We start from the raw sequence: 19,495 nt of genomic DNA on the forward strand, positions 1-19,495 counted from the left end.
AGACTTACTTTCTCCCCTGTATCTTTGACTACGTAACGGAATGGCTTGACAGTTTGGGAAATACACTTATTCTCTCGCTTGACAAGGGTTGAATTAGTTGTGTAATGCCGCTCTCGTGCGTGTCCATTAAATATGAAGCTACAGCTGGTTAGCTTAATATAACATAAAGACTGGAATCATGGGACACATCGTCAGGTAATTGCTGCTCGCGGCCAACAACTAATCTGGGACATAACAGATTCATTTTGTGAGCTTTGGAGTCGCTGGGAGGAGGGTTTTGTTTCCTCTGAAGAGAGCTGGGCTCGCTGTTTACCCCTGCTCCCCCTCTTTATGCTAAGCTAAACTGACTGACTCCTGGCTGTAGCTTCATATTTACTGTACAGATGGGAGACTTCCACCGATCTTCTCATCTAACTCTGAATGTAAACTACGACTATTAAAGTTGTAAGTGGGCATTCTATAATCGGAGAAAGATATTCACACATCTACTATGCAGACGTGCTGGAAAGTGCCACTTACGTTTTTAAAAAAAGAAGACCCGACACTCTCCTCGTGCTCGGCATCACGGTTTATTCATTCTGCTGACGTTTCCGACCTTCTGGACCGCCCTCAAGAGTATTTCAAACCATTCTGACTGAATTTTAGAGAGCAGGACGTCAGCAGAATGTTTAAATTTTGATGCTGAAGCAGAAGAGTGCGGCATCTTCTCTATTTTAAGAAGTGGGTATTTTTTTTTTGTTAAAGTTACTCTTCCTCTATAGTGAGGAAGAGAGGCATCAGTCACTCGCACGACATACTGCCGCCAGCTGTTTTTGGAGGAGACCCAGACCGACCTTCAGTTGCAGGTGGTGCGCTGGTAATGGCTTTGATTTAGGCTTCCGACCAGCCAATACGACTTTAGCGTGAGGGTTAATACACCGCCTGTTGATTTGTCAGGTTCGTGTTTGGCAGAATGTTTTTGCAGTTTCATCCGTACAGATTTGGATTTTTTTTTAAACAGAGGATCTGTGGAAGAACAAAGGAGGGAATCCTGTTTCAAAACACACGCGTGAACACCTTGAACACGTGTGTTTGCGGCTGTTGACTGGTGTTTAATACAGCAGAGCTCCTGTAGAGAGACCCAGGTTGTTTTCACCTCTTTAAGGCGTTATTTAAACAAAATTTATTGGCATTCACGTGGGCACAATTTGTCTCAAACCCAACAATCATGGGTTCTCGCGCAGCCAGATCACAACAGCAATGGCGGTGTATCAGAATTGACATTCAAATCGTTCCTCGCAAACTTTCCTCCACCCTTTGCATCTTTTCCGCCCCGCTCGGCACCTCGGCGGGTCAAGACAAGCTCATCAAGGATGTGCAGGCATTGTTCGACCCACGTCTACTGCAGAGTCAATATGTAAAGTCCATTGTTTTTATGTTTCGGAGCTTCTGCAGTCAGCGCCGTTATCACCGGGGGGGTAATTGTACAACGGGTTGGCGAAGGACAGCTTGGCATCCTTCCAGGTCGAACCCTGCTGTGGACCAAAACACACAAAGAGACACGCATCACGTCTCTGACTTCTGCACAGATAATTGGGAGTGAAGCCCCAAAGGCTGAGAACAGAGACACCTTACCTCCACTTCCTTCCTCCAGGGGTAGACACTGATGGAAAGCCCCGGAACATCGCTCCCCTCGGGCTTGTGTCTGGCACAACCGACTGGCCCTTCACGCAGGGACGGGAGCTGAGGGGAAAGAAAGTCATGTACACTGGCTTAAAATTAGACGAGCCTTAATGCGCCAGAGCGCGTGAAATGCAGCCGCAATTAAAATCAAATTGACCCGTTACGCATCCATAATTACACCTCTAACCTCCATAGAACATTTCATCATCTTCCAGAGGTGGACTAATCACAGACTGTTTCGGCTGCCCTGTCAGAAGTGGATGTGTCTGGGCTGTGGAGATACCACTTCACACCTACACCCCTCTATTTATAGCTGCGTCCTCCCGGCAGCCGCATGTGCAGACACACCAACACAGATATAGAATGAGAAAGTGGTCTATACATCACACATGTTGACAGTAGTAAAGCACACATTGCGATGCTGTTCTCTCTTGAAATAGAGCCAACAGCAGCATGAGACTAAATCTAATCCCACACTCACACAGCACTGCTGGATCCATAATAATCTCCATCATCATCAGAGTCGCAACAGTTGTGGCTCTCAACATCACTCTGACTTTTATTACTGAATGACACTCGCTGCACACCCACACAGACAGAGACTGGTGTGTGTGTGTCGGAGTTGTCGGGTCAGTTTCAGAGACACGCACTCATAAATGCACGCAAAGGAAAGCCATTATCCAAATGGAACAACTCTGATTGTTTCATCTTCTCTCTCAGTGATGGCAGGAATAACAACAGAGGCACAAAGTAAACAGATGGCGGACGCGACTGTGAACTGGTGGACAGTAACTCAATACGTTCACATAAGCACTGCGCTGAGGTAACTGGGAACATGTGTCCATGTAATTGTCAGGCAAAAAGTGATGAGACGTGATCCCGTCATGTTTTTGGAAAAAGCTACATCATGCATCTTTGTGATCAACTGAGTAGAAGTCAACTGCACTCTTTTAATGAAATGATATCCAGTCCAGAAGCATCTCTTCGTGTTACATTTGTGTATAACTGCTGATAAAAGTGTTGTCATTGTGTCATACTTTGTGGTTTTGCATTCAGAACAGACTTTATGGTTCAGTTATTGTGCCCACAGCCTGAAGACACACAGAGACACACAAATGAACGCGCACGGAATCACAAAATCAATAATCCTAAATCAAAAATCTAATCTAGCAGAGAGGCTGGGCGATCACCTCCTGACCCCCTCTAATGTTACATCCACTTATTGAATAAATGTTTCATGAATGTAAGAAGAATCTGATTTGTACAGCTGAGAAACCGAATGTTCGCTCGTGATTGATTGGATGTTTTCCGTGCGCTGACCTCTGCTCTCCAGTCGAACGCCGGGTTATCCATCTCCCCGTGGTCCATCGTGTTGGGCTTTCTGTGGAGCCAGCGGAGAGAACACACTCGTAAGCACCATTACCGACCACATCATCATCAGTTAAACAAGCCGCAGTGTCGTTATTTTGGCCGGAACTCACATGGACAAACATCTTTGCTTGCATAAAGCCAGAAGGCAGACGGCGACTCCGGCTACGAGCAGCAGCAGTCCGATGGCGATGCCGACGTACACGGAATCTAAACAGGAGAGAACATCCCATGATGAACCGCGGAGACTTTAACAAGGTATGCAAATAAACTCAGGGGAGACAGCTTAATAGTGACAAGCAGGGAGGTGCAGGTCTTTATTACCCAGCCGTGTGTCCTCTGGTGTGGGTGTCGAGGTGGAAGAAGACAGCTTCTCTTTCACATGGCAGCGGTTGCCCGTCCATCCCGGATTACACCTGTGATCGGAAAACAGTAAAGTGATCTGAAAGGACCTGAAAGTAGTTCCAAACATAATGCATCATTTTTTTTAAAGTAGGATTATTCTGGTTGGCATTACCACCAACTTGGGTAGCAGAAGCCAGACCTTTCAACAATTTATGCATCACTTTTAATAGCTTGGACTCTCATGTGCAAATTATTTTCACACACTCTCAATCACAGCACACAGTCGAGGTGTTAAAGTGTTAAAGCTGGCTCAGGTTGGCGGGAGTCGAGTCCGGTGAAATGCTTCTGAAGTACGACATGAAGAAAAATATAGAATAGAATTGGTTTTATCCTTTGAAATTTGAGCAAAAGGGTAAAAGTGAAACAACATAATATACTGAAATAGACGGGAACACAAATCGCAATTTCTGTGACATCGCTATTCTCTGAACATTAAAAAAAAACAATAAAAAAAACCAAAAACATCACTATCTTGACAAATGGACCAGATTTATCTGCAGGATATCCAGCATGGAAACACAGACTAACTGCAGTCTGGTTCTGTCTCCTGAGCTGCAACTTTTAGAAAAGAAAAGTAAGTTCCTCCTCTCCCAGACGGAGAATCTGTTCCAACTCAACATCTGTTCAGTATCAGCTTGATTTCTGAGCAAATTTGACCTTCTCATACGAAACACTCAGCTCTCAGCGAAGAGTCATTATCATTCAGAGGGGATCAGGGTCTATATATTGTGTGATGGTCCGGCTATATCAGTGGGCGGTCCCTGGCCTGGTTCCCCGGTGAATCCTGCTCAGCAGAGTGGAGGAACGTGATGCAAATACTGAGCCAGAGGTGCCCTCCAATGCTGGCCTCTGGTTCTGGTACAGCAGGGCTGTTATCAATGCTGGAACAGCTACAGAAGCTCCCTACCACACTGCTCAGTGAATGGCGGCGGTGAAGTCCTGTTACATAATGAGAGGAGGCAGCGGTGGTGGCTGCATCGGGGAATGTTGGACGGGACGATGAATAAAAATCAAATACAAGGAGGCTGAATGAAGAATGAGAGTTTGGAATTTAAGAAAATTATAATAAATTCAATACTAGCATCATAAAAATGGTCTTCAGTTCTCCTTTTTTGAAGCACTGTTTAAGGGGCGTGTCTGTTTTTGATTGACAGCAGCTGGCAGGCTGAGCTGAGGTAACTAGAGGATAGATAGAGCGCAACCAAGTAGACCAAAGTGACTTTCCACGATGCTTAAAATGCTGCAGCTGACCAGCTATTTGACGTTACCAGCGTAGTTTTACCTGCAGCTTAGCGTCAACAGCCGTAGCGTCTTCCTGTAATCGAACAGTGACATTATGACCTTACGCCTATCTATAAATGCATCCTTGGACAAAGTAGCAGGCCCTTTCCAAAAAAATGAACCACCTGTCTATCACCATCTATCATTGGGTGACTTCAACAGAAAGAGAGTGCTATCATCAGTGGGGCCAATTTTGTAAATCAAACTAATTTTTCTATCTATCTATCTATCTATCTATCTATCTATCTATCTATCTATAGCTGCTCAGGAGGAGCCGCCATTGTTGTTTTCAAACAGTCACCTCTCCTGCCTGTCATCACACCTAAACCTCGTCAGTAGCTCCACATACGACGCTGATTGGTCCGACCTACTGTGGATCAGATGCAAGTGCATAATTTGAAGCCTGGCAAGATGGATTCATGAGGACGCACGATCACATGACCTTGCGAATATAGTTAATAGATTCATACAACACTGGAGATAAAAAGCAAAGATAGCGTCGACCGAGTCCAATGAGATAGCAAATAGTTTTCTTGCTTCCATGTTTACTTCCTGGTTATGTGGCCACTGAATATGAGCTGTAGTGTTTCTCCCACTGGCCCTGACAACCATTTCTCGCTTGCTCACACATATTTAAGTCACTTTTCAGGGCTTGAGGAGGAGTTTTTACAAAAAAAAAGGAACCTCAGTCTTTTAAAGACATCTCTTTTATAACAGAGGTCTGTGAGCAGTGTTTATACTGCAAAACCACAAGTGGCCACTGGGGGAAAAAAGCGAGCGTCCCTGTCTTGTCAAAGTCTACATACAGTCATGGTGCAAGGAAAGTTTCATCACTGTTTCATGCAGATGGGGTTTAAAATGAAGCAATCTCATTGGCTGGAAACAAGTTCTCAATCCTCTCAGACAGAGAACTATCAGTGTTATCATGAATTATGCAAAGAGAGGGACGGATATGTTCGCAGCAGCAGACAAGGAAACGTGGGATTTAATTTTCAGCTGGTTGAATTCGAACATTTTTTCCTGGCTGTTCCAGCATTTTCAGCGGGATTGCATATTCAATAATACAGCACTCTGATTGCATTTTGGACACACTGTGCAGTCAGTTATGTGACTTTAGTAAACAACAGTCTCGCCCGCTGTACAATTCACATCCAGCCTGTGGAAGGAGAAACCGTCTGACAAGAGGATGGAGAAATGTGAATCTCTCATCGAGGATCCGCTGGAGCATAATGATGTTAGCAGATCCAGCAGCGAGTCTCGTAATTGCATTCTTACTTTTTAGAATAAAATATCTCATTGCAGACATTCCGAGCTACTGAGGTAGAAACAACTAGATTCATGAGCTTTCCAAAAAAAAAAAAAAAACTCCAACAGAGCGATCGCAGTGTCTGTCTCCAGTGTGTTTCCACTATGCCAACACGACGGCCTACGAGCAGATTTATCCGATGCGTGAGTTTTTTGTGGTCGACCCAGTAAGACCATCGGTAGCTGTGGGGGGGGGGGGGGCCGTGTTTAAATATTGACCAGGAGAATCCGTCAGAGATTCCCAGGAAACCCTGTGCTGGTGGATAAATGAAGGCAGAACCACCCTGGTTAAGCTGCGGGGGATAAGCAGATTCCCACATGCTTCATGGAGCGTGTCTTTTTCCAAGGAAAGAAACAAGACTGATGGGATTTCCATGTTTTAAGTCTCACAAAGAGCGATAAAGGATGGGAGGAGGAGTGTGAAGAGCAGACGTGACACTTATCTCTGTTTGTGCATGAGTGTGTAGGTGTGTGCAAGTACATTTGCTCAAGTTCTCTACTTAAAGAGGTACTTCTGCTTTACTTCAGTATTTCCATTGTCTTCTACTTCATATTTCCACTCTGCTGCATTTTGGAGCCCAATGTTTGTTTCTTTTTTACTAAATCAATTTGATTACTTTAGTTACCAGTTATTTTGCAGATTACATGATGCATCAAAGTAGAACATGTTTAAATAAATGTATTTACTCGGTAAATGGATCAAAAAACAAAACCTCACTAATTTTGATAATTAATGCTGAATACTGAAGCAGTAAATTGTCCACTTACAGTTTTATTTAAGACTGAAACTGGACTGAAATCAAAATTAATAAATGGCTCAACAAATAATTGTTGTTTTCAATTGTATCTTAATCTTATTTCTTTTTTTGGTCATTTTTATTTACTTTTCCGTTTGTTTATACCATTTTCGTTATTAGTTACTCATTTTCAAATGTATTTATGGAATCTTTTTGTATAATCTTGCTAAGGGAGATTAAATAAATATGTAAATAGATTGACTTAAAAATTAGTAACTAAACACTTACAATTAAAAATTAAATGGGAAAGTAGATACATAGGGAAATTAAAATGAGGTTAATTAATACAGACGCGAGTTAAAACAGAAATATAATTGTATAATTAATTATTGTATACTTTTATGTGCATGCGCATTTATTTTGATTTATTTATTGAAGCATTTCTTTCTTTATTTACTTTGGATTTTGTCAGTTTCAGTCCTCCATATAGTTTACAGCTTATACATACCAGTAAATATACCTATTATTTACTTTTACTCATACTTTACTAAATTTAATATCAGATATCAGAAACATTTTTACTCTATTACTATTCAGACGTCTGTCTTCCATGTTTGCTAACATTTTAACATCTTCACATTTGTACTCCAGCCTTTTGGGTACTTTTTACAACCCTGGGCGTGCACTTTTCAGAATGTGTTTGTCTGTGTGAAGGGGAAGTCGAGCTTACTTGCAGACAGGCCCGTGTCTCCCCACAAGGCATGAGCCACGATCCAGGCAATACAGATGAGGACACTCTGGAAAATCACACAAAAGAAACTGACGACTGAATATTTTACAGAAAACACACACACACACACACAAACACACACACACACACAAAAGAAAAACCTCCAAAGCCTTTCCTCCGCTCTGGTTCTGTGTCAGCTGCCATCATCGGTTTATCTGTTCTCCTGACAGGAAACAGAGGCATGTTGCAGCTCCGACAGAAGAACATGAAATCAGTGAATTATGTTGCCGGAGGAAACGCAGCACTGTCGAGCGTCATCCATTAACCTCCGCAGAGAGACACTTTAGCACGTCTTCTTCCGTGCTGTACATCTGATGACAAATCTTCCTCCCTCCAAAAAGGTTGTGTGAGGGTTATCAGGGTTGCCTGTTAAATAATCATCATGTTTGAAAACACCATTATGAAACCCTGATGCTCTGCACAGCCTTGATAAAGTGACTTTGGCTTGGCAGGCTAAATGTGCGGTTTGGTCTCATTCCTGAAGAAGGCAGGAAAGCAGAGGTTTTAATGGATTTTGGCAGCTCGCTGTAACCGTCGAGGTGTGCTTTGAAGACTAAACAGCCAGACTTGAACGTCCTGGGAGTCACTGCGAAGGCTGCAAATGAGCAGGCATGAATGTCGTTTTGGCAACACTTGAGTCAAAGCTGAGGGGTGACTCAGGAGAGAATGATATGTATAAATAGGACAATCTATATATTCAAACAAAATCTTGTTTTTTTTTCTGAACAAACACAGCATTCCATCCGGCTGGAAGGTATTTCTTAACCGAGACGGAGACACATATTTAAACTGAATGTGATAATTATTGAAGTCAAAGCAGTGAAAGAACAAAACGAACCTGATCGGGAGTGAACAGCACAGATGGAAATCAGACTATGCTGAGGCAGAGGGTCAGGGTGCCTCTAAAACCAGTGTGCCTTTTTGAGCTTCAAGGTCGGGGGAATCATAAAAATGGACTGTGCTTGATGGCAGAGGGCTCAAAAGGAGACGGTAAGTAAAAGCATGTTACCATGGCAGCTGGACTCATCAGAGTGAAAAGGCAGACAGTCGGCAGAGTGGTCACAGCGATTCTGAAGTGGGATACAAACAGGCGAACCTTCACACACCAGTTCCCCTGGATAGCACTGCAGCAGAGCTGGTGGAGAAAAAAAAAATGAAAGGCAGAGACGGGGGAAATTGGTAAAATATGTAGAGACGTTTGAGAGGTGTATTTCACAGATCACTGTGCGTATGACACAAATGGGAGAAGAGAAGTTCTGGCGCAAGAAATGTCCCAGTTCTTCCACCAATATTCACTTCTGTCTGTATCTACAACTGTTGTGGCTGCATCAACATTCTCCAACAAGGATGAATCAATGTTAGCTTGTCTAACAGGCTAACAGCGGTCCTAAACAGAAGGGGTATTTTTGTTTCAACTGAAAACCAATAGTGGAGGATTAAAAAAGGGGAGAGCGACAAAAACCGGATGATCAATCACAGCGAAGCAGATTATAAAGATCAAAATATAATACAAATATCGGGTGGTAACATGGTTTTATACAAAGAGTGTAGACAGTTTTTGACTGGATGTCTTTTAAATGCAAAGATATAATCCAGTATCACAGTCCCAGCACTACATGTGTACTGGCGCCAGTCAAAAATATACTCACCGCAGCTGTACTCATCCTCTCCATCGGGACAATCTGGGACGCCGTCGCAGCGCAGTAACGAGGGGAGGCAGGTGTTGTTTAGACACTGGTAATGTCCAACAGGACAGCTGAGCTGAGGAGGAACGGTACCGGGCACCACAGCGGGGCAAAACTCTTCGTCAGACTGGTCGGCACAATCCAGCTCTCCATCACACCTCCAATTCTCTGGGATACACTGGAAGGAGTACACACACCGGTACTGGTCCACAGCACAGGTGAGAGGCTGCGGAGTCACTGGTCCTGAGGTGACATATCACAGGGAAGACACGTGCACATGATTACACATTCATGCAGAGAGCTTAACACACCTTAAATCCTCTTTTATCGATTCAGTGCACACACAGCCAGCATCCCTCAGAGAGAAATCTAAGAGGGTTCTTTTTGAGAAAAGAGAGTTATGCTGACGGTCCGTCCGAAACCGCAAGAGCTGCTCCTTCAGAAAGTTAGCTGAGGACGCGATTCAGGGGTGGAAGGAGAATGTCGGGGTGGGAGTGAGGAAACAACACAATATAAATGTAATTGCTTTTCCCCCCCATTGCCCTCTGTGCCATTCCCTCGGCGCTGACCCAGTCTCCACACTGAATTTATATGGACCTACAGGGCAACAGGCTCCATTAACTCACTACACTCTCCCTGAGGGTCCACACAATTTATATGGAAGCGGAGCAGGGGAGCACGGATGTTGGGTGGACAGAAATATGTGGAAAAAGAGGAAATAGGAGAAGGTGAACGGTGGAAAAAAGTTGCATGAAAAATGAGAGTCAGCGCTGAAAGGACGGGAAACGAGGAAAAAACAAGAGAGTACAAATGAAGCGCAAGGACAAAAAAGAGACCAGAGACAAAACTTTACCTTCCACGCACTCCGCGGTGTAGGAGATGTCATCCAAGGCGATGTCCGTCCACACGTCACCGCCCGCCTCGGCCTGGAAGGTCACCCTGAAAGGTGCCGTGTTCGACAGGATGACATTAGCATATGTCCACTGGTTACCGTGGTTTCCAGTGGCTGCCCACATCAGCAGACTGGTGCCACTCGGTCCAACAGTGTAGACCTGGTGAGGTGCAGAAAACGACATGATATTATATCCATGAAAGAATGGTTGCATCCTTCCAGTATAGTTCCATCTATACAGCAGAATCAGAGACATCGCCCTTTTTTTTATTCCACAAATTCTTCTTTTCAAAACCTGGTGCCTACATTACCCACAATGCACCGAGTGACATCACTGGAGGCAATTTATCAGATTACTTCTCTGGAGCCACAAAAGGCTTTAAACTACTTTTTCCATGTGTGCAGTAGTACTCAAGACCTTCAAATACTCTGTAATGTGTCAAATGTGACACCTTTAACATAATTTAGTTTAAAACAGCACAATAACGAAGAACACTGGTGCCATTTTAAGCGATCGCACGTTTGTGAATATCTAGTGTACAGCTAGATGTCTTTTTTTGCTATTTTCCAGTGCGAGTCGTACCTCATTACTTTCTTTTCTAAACATTTGCTGATTGTTTGTTGTCTCTAAATTAGCCCAGCTAACAAAGACACCTTAAAAAAGACATGAAAAGACGGATATGATAATCAAGTTTGCGAGGTGACGTGCTTTGATGGATTATTTCCTGGCAGGGACACTTTCATTTTCTTCCTGTGGGTATCGGGTGAGTGACAGTAAGCAAAGTGTAATGTAGTGAGATGCTCTGTAGAACGGGGAAGAAATCTCTGACAAAAACAAATTAGGCCTTCAGGTTGACTGTGATGGATCATCTGACGGTAAGAAAAGCATGTTCGGAAGCTTGATGTGTGACGCGAAACTAACACAAACAGACTTGTTAGAATTATTTATGGAGATGTGGCTCAGGTTTTAATCACCTTCAGTGTTCCCATCCTGTCAGAGCCGTGCATGTAGAACCAGAAGCGCAGGTGACACTGGCCGATACTGGCAGGAAACGGACTCCTGGTTGTCACCCTGGCAACGTCGCCCTCCCTCTGAGTAGCTGAGTGTATGTACAAGAAGCTCCCTCCACCACCTTTGGAGATAATAATACAGCGCAAGCACAGAACTGTCACATTTGTAGTACATTTATGTAACGTATAAGTGATATTTGAGTGCAGAATATCCACAGCTGAACCCCTCCTCAACCATCCAATTTCATCTTTTCTGCGGGAAAAGGAATAACGTTCCTCTCTCGGTTCCAATATACATGCTATTTGGGCAGAAGAAAGTATTTGTGCTGTCGTGAAATGTTGTAGCCTGCAGCTAAAATCTGCAGAGAGCTCCTTCAGCTCGGCTGGGTTTCGTAGATGAGACGGCATCCGAGTGAGGCCAGAACAAAGTGGGAGTTTTCCACATGAGTTAAAGGGGATTTGAGGCCCTCACAATCCACAGTGCACAGACGCTCCCACTCACAACACTGACTTCTTCTTCTCCAGAGAATAAAAATCAGAGACTGTGCATTCATTCAGATTAAAGCCGCCTCCCGCGTTCACACATGTTGCTCCATCATCCAAGCTAAGTGATGTCATGTGCACCTCTAGTCCCTTTGTTACAGATGGTTTATTGATCCGCTCTGGAGTGAGATCACAAGTTCATTCTATGACACAGCGTCCGGCGTCCAGATTCATCTCTCGGATCGATAAACTCAACCAGCCAATCAGAAGTGGGTGTTATCTCACCATCAGCTGGTACATGGAGGCATAAGAGCTACAGTGTAGACTGGGATGGTTCACTGAGTGCACCGTCAAAGTGAAAGAAAAGCTGCTTTGTGCTCAGGTTTATGGTCAATTTACAAAATATGTTGGAGGATAATAGACACACGGTCCTCCAGTCCAACATCACCAACACAACATCAGTGCGTCTAGTTTAAACACGATAAATCTCCCAGAACAATGAAGAATGTGCTGAAATTCCAACTCAAGGTTTTAGAGCACCTTTCATTCACAATCAAAGATAGCATGAGTGATACTGTCCCAAGATAATCTACTTGAAAAGGATCGTACTACGTTCTCACGAGAAAAGGTACACTGGCAGTTTTCTGACATCACTCAATAGCAGCGCCCGTGGGAAGGGCGTAGGGTGTTTGTATACTACAGTATTTGTTAAAGGCGTTTAAAAGTTTATGTGCCGCAAAAATAAAATGTATAATGGCATCTGTCACCACATGTGTTTTTTCCCCCTCTGTTTCATTAACAATGCACTGCTGAGGATTTAATTGTGCGTACACAGACATAAGACATCATTAAGTAACAGCCAGCAAAGATTTCTGTTTACTTTTGGCCTCTTGCACCTTGACTGCTTTGTGGTTACAAGTTTCAACTAGGAAATTCCACCCTCCAACATTGCCATTGAACACAGCATAATGCTGCAATTAGCAATTATTTACTGACAGATGAGCAATAAACGGTTGACTCGTTAAGACCCCAAAAGTGTCAGCAATTACTTTAAATAGTGCAATTAGGACATGCAACAGCTTAAATACCTATAAATACTGAATATACAGCGAACACCACTCTGGCTTCATGCCTCTGCAGCGAGGCGCCCCTGTGAGCCCCCTCGCGTGATCTCACGGGGAAGCAGACAAAAACAAAATGGAGATTAGCGTGGTGCATAAACTTGCTGTGATGAGAAACACAAAACCAGACGGTCAAACAAGTCTGGCCGGGTGGCGTGACGCAGCTTTTGGATTCAGTTTTGTCCTTGACGTGGCTCTGCAGTAGTTGTACTTTTGCGAGACAGATTAACTTCTATACAAAACTGTAATTTGATTTTTTTTTTTCTCCCTTCATTATTTTCATGCTGCTATCGTTTGTTTATCAAGGTCGTCCTCCAAATGTCAAGAGTAATTTCGAGCCAGACAACAAACAGAAGAAATACAGACAGCCAGTTTACAAAACGATATCTAATTAATGCAAATAACAGATCAAGTGGAAATGAAGGTTTACGCTGCCCTGTAAAGATGATTGTAGCCTCAGCACCAACGAGGTGATTCATCCTTCATCCCTCAGCTTTAATTAATCGGTGGCAGATATCATGTTTTGATACAGCAGCATGACTGTACACAAGATAAACAACAGGTCCAATGCGGTTAAGCTCATCTTGACTCTGGCTGACATTGATCAGGATGTTTTATTAACCCCGCCTTCACACGCCTGTCGGAGGCTCCAGCTCCCCAGCTGTCAAGCTGTAATTACAAAGGCACTGCACTGAGCTGAGCGTGAGCTGAAAAACATGGAGGACATCAGAGGGGCGCAGGACGCCTTTGTTCTTAATTTTGATACAGTTTTTATTTTGACAGCATTATTAATCTTTCGATAAAAGCACATGCACTGAGTTTTGAACACAAACAGGACGCTCAGTGGAAAAGTGGCGGCATGAAGAGGTCAAAGGTCGGAAGAACTCTCCTGTGTGTCACATTTGAAAAACAAAAACAAAAACAAAAACTTGCCACTTGTAATTGAGACCTGAGGGGATTATTCTTATACTGCGGTTAGATTTAGGGAACAAAAAGCACTTTGGTTGAGGTTCGCGAAAGATCGTTATTTCAGTTAAATGTCAATAAAACCAGAATCAGAACCAGATTGGGCTTTATTGGTACTGCGAGAAGTGCAAAGAAGCACAACAAGTACAGCAGAGAAATGAAGAAATACTGGATGATCACGTGTACATGAGATCGATAGATTACTTACGTTATGGCATAATTGCAATGTTTCAATTCTTTTATGTCACTGAATGTCACCGTACAGTTGAATTATTACAATTTTTGTCAGATTATCCAACATAAAGCGAACGCTTTTATGGCTTATTACCAGTTCACTGTGGGATTGCCTTTACTTTGTCAGTCCCTCTACTTGCTATTCCCGTTTCCTTTTCTTTATTCTGCATGACTCGTTATTATAAATGAGTCTCATGTGGATAAACACTGGTTGACTGATTAATTGATGATATTTATCTCATTTCTCTGAGACAGAGTGAGCAGCAGAATGGATACTGACCAGGACTGTGGTCGGCGTGAGGTCCAGCTCCCGGTGTCTCAGTCCATCGGCCGATCCTCCAATCAAAGTCATCATCGGCGTCCTGAGCGAGCTGGCAGCTCTCCTCCCACTCGGTTTCGTCCACGTTGAAACTACAAGCGCCTGGCAGGCCGAAGATGTGCTCTGCGAGGGGGAGAGAGATGAAAGAAAAGAGGAGTTCAAAGTTGTTTTATTGCTCCACAATGAGAGGGATCCACTCAACCGGTTCCGAGGAAAACCCATTTCTCATTTCCACTCACCACAGTCCATCTCATCCGATTCATCAGCGCAGTCGGCCTTGCTGTCACACACCAGGTGGGACTCGATGCAGTGGCCGCTGCGACACACAAAGTCTGTGACTGCGGGACAACTGACCGGCTCAACAACATCTAAAACACACACACACAGACGAAAACCTCAGAAGAGATTTGAGGGACATGCAATTATGAAGGATTTAATCTTTTTTTAGGACAGGAAACCATGTTCCCCTCTTCCTTCAGATGGATCTGGGAAAAGGCTGCAATGAACAACTGTGTCCCATTAAAGCCTTCCTGTCCTGTGCAGAGAAGACGGTAAACAAAAGCAGATGACGGGCCTGTCAGGGAACTCAAAGCCTCGTTCCTGCAGCTCCGCCTTGTTTGAGACAGACCAGGGAGGAAGGAAAAGAGATCAGGTGGAGCGCAGACAGCACGTATAACTGCATTATGTGTGTGTATGTGTGTGTGTGTGTGTGTGTGTGTGTGTGCTCTGGTAAACTTCAAAGGTCGGGGACTTTAAGCGATGACTGAAACGAGGAGAGAGTGGAGCGTCGTTTCCAGGAGGTCACTCGGGTTAAAACCATCACCGGACCAGCTGAAGTCTTCGCGTGCCTTTTTAAGTTGATGGAAGTTGTGCATCAGTGTCATGTCGTTTAGGACCGACATCTCGGCCTGCATTTACATCTCTCTGTGTGAGCGTGTTTGTATATTTACGCGTCGGGCTGAGCCAGGAAACATCCCGCATGGTGTCCAGCCTTGTGCCAGGTCCCGTTTAATGTGAAACATCTGCCTCCGACGTTAACATCAAACGGCGTCCGTCGGCGACGGGTCATCGTACACAGAGAATCAGACTCTCTCCTCAAACACACACACCATCTCTCTCTCTCCCCGTCTCTCGTTCTCTCTGCTCACATTCTGAGCGTGCCAGTGGCAGAATCAATTTCACAGTCCAAACTATCAGTTAAGAAGATCATAAAATAATTTCACAGTGTATTTATAACTTGCTTGCGAAGATGATTCGAAGTGTATTTGATAAAAAAAGGACAGAGGAGAGCGGGGGAGAGGTTGGATGTCGTTTAATTCACATTATGTAATATCTGTCTGAAAGGTTCAGATTCATTTTCACACCAAGCTTACTGATATTCACCTGAATAAGTAATCGCAGTGAGAAGAAACCCTGGATTTAAAGGGGATTACATCAATTGTAAGCGTATTTCTTTGACCATTCGTCCTTGCATTCACAAAAACAGTCAATTTACGGGTTCAGGAATCTTCAAAGACAAGTTTAAATATGAAACTCGCCGAAAAGTTAGATATGAAAGACTGAACATTTTCTGTAACTATCCAAAGTTTAGTAAAGTTGCCTTTAAATTAAAGAAGCGGTACGTTAGATTTGCCCTGCCACTCTGCACCTCCACATATGAGCTTGTTGAATACCAGCGGCTCTGTGATTACTTTGCCAGGTGGTGAGGGTTTTTGGCTTTAAAAACAATTTTCCACTCCAGTGCTCGATTTGGGAACAATGAAAATTCAAGACGTGTCCCATCTTCCCCATACCCACTACATTTTCAACACCTCCTTGATTAAAGCGCTGCAAGGTGTGGGATTGAGTCACTGTTTGGGCATTTCCTCGCAGCTGTGGGTGTCGAAAGAAAGTTCAGATTCCGCAATACCCGACAAATGGACTAGTTTGACTTTCTGTTAAACTCATTTATTCACTATTTTTCTTTTCAGAGAGCTGGATGACAAGATGGACAACTCTCATATCTGTGCAGTAATGAAGAAGCTAAAGCCAGTGGGGCGTTAGCCTATCTTAGCATAGAGACTGAAAACAGGAAGCCAAGATTAGATTTACCATGGTAATTAGCAAGGTTTTCGATGTGCTCTTAAGCATATTTTTGAACAGAGCCGTGCTAGCAGGTTCCTCAGCTTGACACTAGTGGTATTGACTACAAGTCTAAGGCTTTACAAAAAGCCCAGTCCGCTCTGATTGGTCAGCTCTCACAGGCCTGAGCATGCAGCTCCCCCAATGTTTCTACCTTGGCTCTCCTGCTGAAGGCAATGACTGTCCTGATAGTTCGTTTGAAGCCTGGATACGAGCTGTGTGCATTACTCTGTGGATGAAGCATTTTGATATTGTCACAGTATCTATGTATAAAGGATCTTGACCTGCTTTGTTATAAAAAAAAAGACATGAAAACATCACAAAACATCATATAATAATAAAAAAAGATTTAAGATCACCAAACCTAGGATCTGCATCAAATTGTTCTCATTCATAAATACCAGTCACCAAGAGTTTTTGAGCAAGATCCACCCATTATTCCATGAATAACCGCAACGTAAAATATTAATGTTAAAGAGAAACAAAACGACTTCTGTATCTTTCCCTTTATCTTTATCCACACCAAAAGTAAATAGGGTCTATTCTGGACTGAGACCCATCCTCCATCCAAGTTTCATGGAAATCCAGTCAGTAGTTTTTGTGTAATCCTGCTGTCAAACCAACCAAACTACAAAACAAGGGTGAAAACATGGTAGAGGCAATACGATTCTGAGGGCAGCTGTTATTTGCAGAGGGACTGAGTTTACCTGAGAAACATTCGTAGTGTGATTCAGTTTTCTGACTATTTTTGTCGGTAGTTGTCACTTGTGTATATTTTTCATGTCAGTCTAAACACACAACACTCACACTTCTTACAACATGTGCGTGCTGTTTACACCACCTACTTGGGGAACAGTCTACGAACTCCAGATCGTCCAAGGCGGCTCCTCCACTCACGTCCCTCGAGCGGATCCCCTCAAATATCACCTCGAAGTTCCTCAGCTTCCTCAGGGGGATCTCCGCCCGGTTCCAGACGTTCCCTTGATGCCCCGTTTTGTTCCACACCTCCCGCAGGTTGTTCTCTGTCTGCAGAGAAGAGCAGCATTGACAAAAAAATAAAATGCCATTTCTGGTCTTAACGTCAACTCTAATATCATCATCGAGAGCATCAAATCGGATTCAAACCTGCGGCAGCGATTATGGTCAGAAGCATATTCATCAAACTTTGACTATCAATTGAGCCACAAATCAAGAGAAGAAGAACTCAATGTTAAAATGAGGTGAAATTCACTTTTGGCCTGAGTGCTGCTGCTGAGATCCATCTAAGGGGAGTCATTAAAGTCTCATTAGCATAACATTGTAGTAATAAGTTCCCCTGCCTTGGGACCTGCTATTGAGAATGAAAGCGTGCTCTCCCTGAGTGATGTTAATGGGCTCTCTCTCATGCCACATGTGGAACGTATTAAAAGACAGACCGATGTGTATTCCTCTGTAAGTCCTCTCCGTCTTTTCCCATGGGACGAGTCGGGCACTAAATCATGACTAATGCAGCTTTGAAACAACGGATGTGACTTTGAGCGGGGTTTAGTGTATGATTGTGTTACGAGCCAGCATCTCGCCGGCGTTGATTTTTTTTTTAAATGCCATGTCAGGCGCACGAATGCGACATTTACAAAGTCGTATCGCATCGTATTAAAGACAACGCCGTTTTGACTCGAGAACGGCAGGAAGCGGGGCAGAGCTGCTGGCGAGGCGGAAGAAATGGTTACTTGTAAAGTTAACTGTTCTCCCATGTCCTTTATTAAATTTTAACAACAGCATGGAGGTTACATATATATATCAAGGATCATTGAATTTGAGACCATTCAGACAAATCCCTTTCAAAGAAAGGATAAAAGGGAATAAAGGAAGATTGATCTGAGTGCAAATTGTGACACTAATATCATCCTTTCTGCGGCGCCGGCTTCAATCAACAGCGGTTGAGCAGCGGTTAGATTTACAAAAGCATGAAACAAAGCATTAAACTAAACAAAAGCATAAAAAGGATTAGACTGGTAATATTTTATATTACTCTAATAATGACTTTATCCTTCTAATTCCCGTGTATCCAAAGCCTGATAGATCTTATTCCTCTGTGCCAGAATCTATTAAAATAAGATAATGAGACTCTTACACTGGGTTTGGAGTCCATCCAACATACATGATCCTGCAGCTGTAAATATGCAGCTGTGTGCGGAATGTGTATTAATCCGCAGCAGAAAATAGGCCTCAACATAATGCAGCTTACTGCTACACAGTTATCATAGCTTTTAATCAAATGCCCTGCTAATGTTGCTCACATTCAATTTTATTTTGTTGTTGTTGTTCTTTTGGCTTTACCTGGACGTGGACCGCTCCGTTGTTTGTTCTATGCTAATGTTAGCCAGTGTTGCACACTGTTGCCCCTGTATGGAGCGGCGCACTTCGAAAATGCATTTAAACTTCACTTCCTTTGGATTTTTCCTGGATTTTCTCTTACATAGAAATCAGTTCACAGACCGTTACAGGCTTCAAAGAAAGTTTAAAGTTTTTAAGTCACATTAAAATCACTGACTACACATTGACTATACAGAGCGATTAGCACATGTAAATTGCCTCCTATGATACCTTCAGTGTAGGGGTAACTTGAGGAAGGGGCTTGAGTGCCACAAACAGGGTACGGACATCAGAAAGTGCTGAAAGAAGAACTAGAAAGTCGTCGGCACTGATCAGTTTTCATGGGATTTGTTGACAGTGAGAAAAATGTAGAATATTTCTGTCCTTAGCAAGCTCGATGTGTCACACGCTTCTTTTAACAATAGGGCAATCAAGAGGAGGTGATATGGATTCAGACGTCTTTGCATCTAACTTACATCCATCTTGTTTCACGCCTGAGGAGATCGTAGTGACTGTTACTATCAACTTCAGCGTGGGGTCAACATGGAGAGGCGCTGCCTAGTTAAACCACAGACTGTTTAATGGAGGAAAGAAGAGATTTAACAACCCATTCTCCTGAAGTTCATGAGTGTAATATCAAGACTGGTGTAACTCTGCAATAATTCATGATAGATTCCTCGACCTCGGGGTCCTTTTAAAGGTGACTGCAGGTCTATAACATCACATCATTAATCCAGTTTCAGCGCAGTGTCGTGGTGAG

General features: G+C 43.4%; 1 protein-coding gene across 2 annotated transcripts in view; it reads right to left on the bottom strand.

The window, feature by feature from the left end:
- Positions 1 to 1,125: 1,125 nt before the first annotated feature.
- Positions 1,126 to 19,495, bottom strand: part of malrd1 (MAM and LDL receptor class A domain containing 1) — a 54,201-nt gene continuing 35,831 nt past the window's right edge. Inside the window, exons 21-33 of one of the 2 annotated variants that reach the window (XM_030397491.1) lie at positions 17,226 to 17,406; positions 14,499 to 14,627; positions 14,221 to 14,382; positions 11,101 to 11,258; positions 10,087 to 10,285; positions 9,198 to 9,476; positions 8,558 to 8,683; positions 7,489 to 7,555; positions 3,355 to 3,446; positions 3,144 to 3,240; positions 2,983 to 3,043; positions 1,615 to 1,722; positions 1,126 to 1,511 (exon numbers count right to left, since the gene is read on the bottom strand). In XM_030397491.1, the coding sequence (XP_030253351.1) occupies positions 1,413 to 1,511; positions 1,615 to 1,722; positions 2,983 to 3,043; positions 3,144 to 3,240; positions 3,355 to 3,446; positions 7,489 to 7,555; positions 8,558 to 8,683; positions 9,198 to 9,476; positions 10,087 to 10,285; positions 11,101 to 11,258; positions 14,221 to 14,382; positions 14,499 to 14,627; positions 17,226 to 17,406 (1,758 nt within the window). In that variant the 3' untranslated portion in view covers positions 1,126 to 1,412. Of the gene's footprint in view, positions 1,515 to 1,614; positions 1,723 to 2,982; positions 3,044 to 3,143; positions 3,241 to 3,354; positions 3,447 to 7,488; positions 7,556 to 8,557; positions 8,684 to 9,197; positions 9,477 to 10,086; positions 10,286 to 11,100; positions 11,259 to 14,220; positions 14,383 to 14,498; positions 14,628 to 17,225; positions 17,407 to 19,495 lie in introns of both variants that reach the window. The other variant, XM_030397490.1, reaches the window with a different exon arrangement.

This window comes from Sparus aurata, chromosome 19, assembly GCF_900880675.1.
Source record: "Sparus aurata chromosome 19, fSpaAur1.1, whole genome shotgun sequence".
Lineage (NCBI taxonomy): Eukaryota > Metazoa > Chordata > Actinopteri > Spariformes > Sparidae > Sparus > Sparus aurata.